Source organism: Buceros rhinoceros, unplaced genomic scaffold, assembly GCF_000710305.1.
Source record: "Buceros rhinoceros silvestris isolate BGI_N320 unplaced genomic scaffold, ASM71030v1 scaffold7557, whole genome shotgun sequence".
Taxonomy (NCBI): Eukaryota; Metazoa; Chordata; class Aves; order Bucerotiformes; family Bucerotidae; genus Buceros; species Buceros rhinoceros.
In genome coordinates, this window is record NW_010422696.1 from 20,690 (window position 1) to 26,547 (window position 5,858).

Below are 5,858 nucleotides of genomic sequence, written 5' to 3' on the forward strand. Positions count from 1 at the left end.
CCCCCCACCCCTCGCCTCTACCCTCGTAGTGACATGTCCAGGCTGGGAAATTCATGGGGAGGATAAATATTTGATGAATTGCAAGAGAGGGGTAAATTATTGATGGAGCTGGATTAAAGAGCCAGTGAAACTGGAACTGCCGGCGCTGGCGGTGGGACTCCAGCGCGTGAAGGGTTGTTGGTTTGTTTACATGTGCTCTGAATGGGCACACGCGTGCCTGGCATGTGCGGGGCAGTGCACCATGAGGGTCCCAACATGGACACGGACTCATGATGCGGACAGCGACGTCGTGGCAGGCTCGCTAGAAACGATCTGCCTCCCCAAACCAAGGGCATGGATGCTCGATCCATGAAGTCCATCTCAGAGCCCATTCTCACGTCTGTCTGGTTCAGGTGTCAAAGAGCAAAGCCAGGGAGGTCTTGGGGGATTCATATTTGAAACTCTACTTTCCTCATGCTTTTTAGCTCCTCAGAGAGCGAGGGGAAAGAGCACCAAAACTTGCTTTCCCCAGACATTTCCACTGCTTACAAACAAGAGTATTAGAGCAAAATTAGACCTCTAGGTCTCTTTGCCCTATAAATGTGTGCCGCAGGCTCTAAAAATGCATCGGAAGGAAAGAACAGTGACTTGCAAAGTAGAGGTGTCTGATCCGGCACCGATAATAAACATGAGGCCCTGCCTCTGGGTCTGTCCCAGCAAAACTTCACCTCCGGGCGCTGCACGCGAAGAGGTGCTGACTGCAGGGTCCACTAAGTGGGAACATATTTTAATAACAGGGATGAAGTGCAGCACTTCTCAACTTCAAAGAGTTTTTGAGTGCTGAGTCAACTCCTGTAATAATCATTATTAAAAAATGCTGTTAATTGGGCCCCTTAGGTGGACGTGTGCATCTCCTGAGTCACTGTGTTCGCACCGTGACATGCACACTCACTCCCTTCCTGTCGGTTTTTCCTCTCCACTTCTCCCATGGGATCCCAATTAGCCAGGGAATCAGCGGCGCTTACATACGTCCTTCCCTGGCTGCACGTGTGAAGTTCCTCCGATAGCAATGGGCTGGCTCACCCCCTGGCTCGTGGCTGTGCGGGAAGGATCAGGCCCTCAGAGCTGGAGCCAGCTGGGTGAAGAGTGCCTCTGGCTCTCATGAAATATTTCTGGATACAGGGAGATGAAAAAATCATTTACGGCTTGAGGAAAACACCCCACCAGCTTCAGCAGAGCCACTCAGGGCAGTGACCCGAGCCAAGCCTTGACGGGAGCAGAACAGATGAGGTTTTGGACTCAGAGGAGAGCACTGGGTCCTGCTGCAGCCCAAGCTTTGGCCAGGTGGTGGTAGGTCAAGGGTTCAGCTTTTCCCCATGTTCAGATCCCTCGGTGAGGTTCATCTCCGGGCTCTCTGCCTCTTGGGTTAGGGTTAGCGAAAAGCGAGGCTGGCAGTTACGGCTCCTGGTGACTATTAAGGCTCTGCACTGTGGTAGCGCCTGGGGCCACGTCTACCGGCTCAGCGCTTCGCCATGCCCCGATCCCACGCTGACTCCAAGCAGCCAGCTCAGGTGCCGGAAGCGAGGAAGCTACGACAGTGCTCCACCCTGCTCCTTCGCCTTCCCGGCAGGTCATCACCCAGGGGAAGGTCCCCAGCAACACAGCCACGCTGCTCCTGTCACCCATACAGCCATCAGCCCTGTGGCATGCAGAGGGTGCACATCACCTTCATGTGCCTTGCTGCAGCCTCCTCTGCAACCCTGCCCCAGCGGGGCAATGTGACTCCCTTGGGCAGCCTGCTGATGTCAGGAGTGGTCTCGTCCCCTCCAGCCCACCGCTGAGGCACTTGCACCCCTCTGCCATTAACATCCAAAGCATTTGTGACTCCCACTTTTGTGAGGAGGGAAACTGAGGCACACTTCTGCAAAGAAACACCAGGCGACAAAGCTGACTGCGGACCGGTCTAGCAGGAAGACACATCCTCACCTCTCCTGTGGTCCACTGCAAGGCAAGAGAGTCCCATTCCCAGCCGAGGCCCCCAGACCTGTGGTTAGCTGGAGCTGGACCGATGCCTGCTGCTGCCATAGCAGTTCATTACGAACCACGCTGATGAATTACCGCCTCTGAAAAGCTGCAGCACTAAATGCCAGCCAGGCTGCCTTTTCCCAGCCATCCCGTTAATTGAGTTTGCTGCCCTCGCTGGAGCCCAGCCAGGAGGGAGAAAAAGGCTTTTTGTGTTATGAACAGGAAGGATGAGCCACTGCTGATCCCTCCATCGCAAACCCTATCTCCATCCCCAAGCAAAGGTGGCAGAGGCACCAACACACCCCCAGCTGTTACGGACAGAGCAAAGCCCGCTTTGTTACCCCTCTGTGTGGGCTAAGACGAGGAACTTTCCTCAAGGATCCACCAGTGGATTTCTTGTGCTTTCTTTTCCCCACCTCATTGCACCCCTACACTACACTCTGCTGAACGCGGAGGCATGTGGATGAGGCTCCTTCACTGATGACAGAGCCAAGATAATCCAAAGAGGCCATCAGCCTGGCCTGCAGCAGGGCACAACAATCAGAGCTGTGATTTTTGCCCCCCGCAGCCCCCCTCCCACTTTCTCAGGGCGCCTCCAGACAACCTCACTAGGACGTTTCATAACAGCCTGGCCCCAGCACTCAATCTCCTGGCTCATCTGGGCACCAGTACCACTGCCCAGCACTGGCAAGCAGGATTCAGTGTTGCTGGCCCCAGACTCCCCCCCGCCTCCCCATCACCCCCTGTGCCTCAGCATCCTCCTACAACCCAGCCGTAGGCACGGAGCCAGCCCAGACCCACAGCCCCTGCTCCAGGCCACTGTCCCTCACTCTCCTGCCCCGCAGTGCAGGGAGGAGTATTTTGACAGCGGAGGCCAGAGAGAAATGCCTTGACATTTTGGAACACCCAGGGGTCCTCCCTCTTGCCTGCCATTTGTTAGTGCGGGTGTATAAGGAACATTTCCAACACAGAGTGAAGTTTCAGCTCTTGACAGGACTCAAATACCATTGCACATCATCCTGAGCTCTAGCAGAAATCTAGACCCAGGGCTCTCCTGGGTCCTGCACGATTCCCCCTGTCCCCAGGCTGGGGCTTTCCTGCCTCTCACAGACCTTAGGCCAGCTTTGGGGAACAGAGCCATGCCTGCCTCCACATCGAGCTGAGCAGCAGGGCCAGGAGGCTTTGCCCATCTCTGTGTGCTCCTAGGTGAGGATCTGCCACACAGAGATGAATGAGCAGATGTAAACACATCCCACAGTCCCACAGACAAACGGTTTGCTCCACCATCCATCACATAAAGGGCACTGAGCTTTTGCCAGGCTATTTTCCCTGTCAGGAACAAATGTCTATCAGGTTGTTAATTAAACAGCAGCCAAGCTGCATTCGGGCATGACTGAGCCCACGAGGACCTTTTAATCCAATGTGAATTTATAAAAGGGGCCCCTCCAAGGAGGCAGAAGCAGCTGGCTTGGGTGTGTGGGCTGGCAGGGCAGGCAGTGGTGCTGCAGGGTGTCCTGCGAGGGAGGCAGGCAACATAAGGAGACGTAACGGTCTGAAGTCAGTCTGAAAGGCCCGTGGTGTGGATGAACACCAATGGCTTTGACTTTCTGGAGGTGCATTCATCCACAGCACGGGCCTTTCAGACTCTTTTTGGCCGTGAGTCTTTGGAACCATTTCTACCTTTGGGGTCTCATCCCCAGAGCTCCTGCCCTTGTCCTCCTGGCCCTGGGTAGCAATTCCCCTCTCAGCAGGAGTTCAGAGCAGGTTTCTGCGGGGCACATCCTCTCCTGAGAAGCACGTAATAAGGCACACAGCCCCCACCCAAGGAAGCACATCACGAGGCTCTCAGCACAGGAGCATCTCAGGATGCACCACTCAGAGCAAGTTCTTGCTCTTTCCCCTCCAGACTCTGAAATCATCTTTTCCTGACCATGCTCCTATCGCATTAGGCACTCGAGGACTTCTCAAAGTACTTCATACACAGCCTTCTGCCCCCAGGATATGGGAAAAAAGTGTTTTGCAGTGGAAGGACAGCACTGTGTCAGGGGGGCTCTGCCTGTAAGTACAGCTGGCTGGGGCCAGGGGAGCCAGCACAAGCAGACCAGAGTAGCAGGAGACACTGAGAGCCCAGGAACAGGCACAGTGGACATGCGGCTGCAAACACAGCCCAGGGTGGACACAGAAATCCCTGCCTGGAAGCTGGCAGCCCCACCAAGTCCTGACCCAACATGGAGAATCAAAGCCCTTCCAAGGAGGCATGATGTTCATCCAGGCTGCTGACCTCAGCACTACTCCTCGATATCAGAGAGAAGGAAAGCAAAATCAGCACCGCCACCAATCACTCAACACAGCCTGACCCCTCAGATGAGGCGCTCAGAAAAGCTGCTGGAGTGGAGAGAAGGTTGGTAAGAACAAGAGAGCCACAAACTGCTCAGGAAGGAACTAGGCATGGCAGATCTTGCCTTAGCACAGACCTTCTCCCTCCAAAACCAAGATGTAGAGCCCTTCGGCCTGACAAGTTCCCTCACTCCTCCACATTCACGCTTGCAGAGCCAGACACCCTCAGATCTGGCAGCCCAGGGTGAGGTACCAAGAGACACATCAGTGTCAAGCAGCCCCTGCAGAGAGACGGCGCCTAAACAAATCTGCTCCTGTGGAACCTGCTCCTCAGTTTCCTGGTCTCCAGGTGCATGACAGGTCTGCCTGCGGTCAGGCACCAAGACCTCATTTTGCGTAAAACAGACGAGTGTCACCCACTGCCAGCTGGCATTGCACACACCTCTGAGCATTTAGAGGAACAGAAGGAGCAGTTATTCTCTCTGCCTCCTCGTTCAAAAGGGCTTTCTTCACGGTAGCGACCCGATGTGCTCGCACTTCAGCTCTGCCTCTCCTTACAGGACTGACTCAGGACTGCGCAGGTCTCGCAGCGGGGACCCAGCCCCACCTGCGGAGCTGCAAGCAGGCTTTGGGCAGGGGTGGTTATAGGATCAGAGGAGCTTGGAAAACACAGAGTGGTTATCAGGAGTGTTGGATCAGACTCAAAGCACCACAAGGAGAGAAAAATAAGAGAGGAGAAGACAGGAACAGGGGTGTTATGGACAGAAGCCATCATTTAATGAGACACCTGCAACAGGGAAGGGGGAAGGCAGGGTCCCAGCTACTCCATCCCCCAAGACCGGCACCGTACGATCGCCAGCACTCACCCTCTGCTGACAATAAGGCGCAGGGCATCCAGGTTGCCGTGGTAGGCAGCCCATAGGGTCGGGGTCATGCCATCCTCATCCGGTGAGTTCAAGTCCTTCTTGGTGGCTTCCTTCAGGAGGTCCAGGTAGCCATCCCGGGCTGCTCGGTGGTACTGGTCATTCATGGTGTGGAGTGGTCCCTGGGCGAGCACATGGGTGCCCGGGGATCTCAGAGAATGGGCATGGATGCGGGAAAGGGGGAGCTGCCAGGAGGGCCCAGCTCGCTTCGCTTCGCACAGCTCCGCCTCACCAGGACACCTGAGAAGTCCTGGCTGGGGAGGCAGGAGCTCCTTGGAGCCCAGCTAGCCAGGCTCTCCAGCGCTTCCCCTGGGTCCTAAGCATCCTCCGGCCCTGACGGCTCCTCGCAACAAACCTTTCATGCACCAGCTTCACGGCACATTAAAAGCTCCAATTAAGCAGCATCACTGCGTCGGGCTGCGCTGAGTGCTGTGGGCACAGGGTCACGCGGCGACAACTCATCCCCTGCGCAGAGCAGGCTGCTGGAGAGGTTCATGGGCCATATCCTGCCCAATACCCCTGCATGCCCCTTAGTTCAAAGTAACACTGGGAGTGTTCTCAGCTCTGGTTTTCCTGGTTAAAAAAAAAAAAAAA

General features: G+C 55.5%; 1 protein-coding gene across 1 annotated transcript in view; it reads right to left on the bottom strand.

Annotated features, from left to right (window-relative positions):
* Window positions 1-5,371, bottom strand: part of USH1G (Usher syndrome 1G (autosomal recessive)) — a 9,161-nt gene extending 3,790 nt beyond the window's left edge. Inside the window, exon 1 of the mRNA XM_010140134.1 lies at window positions 5,208-5,371. Within this exon, the coding sequence (XP_010138436.1) occupies window positions 5,208-5,371 (164 nt within the window). The remainder of the gene's footprint in view (window positions 1-5,207) is intronic.
* Between the last annotated feature and the right edge of the window lie 487 nt (window positions 5,372-5,858).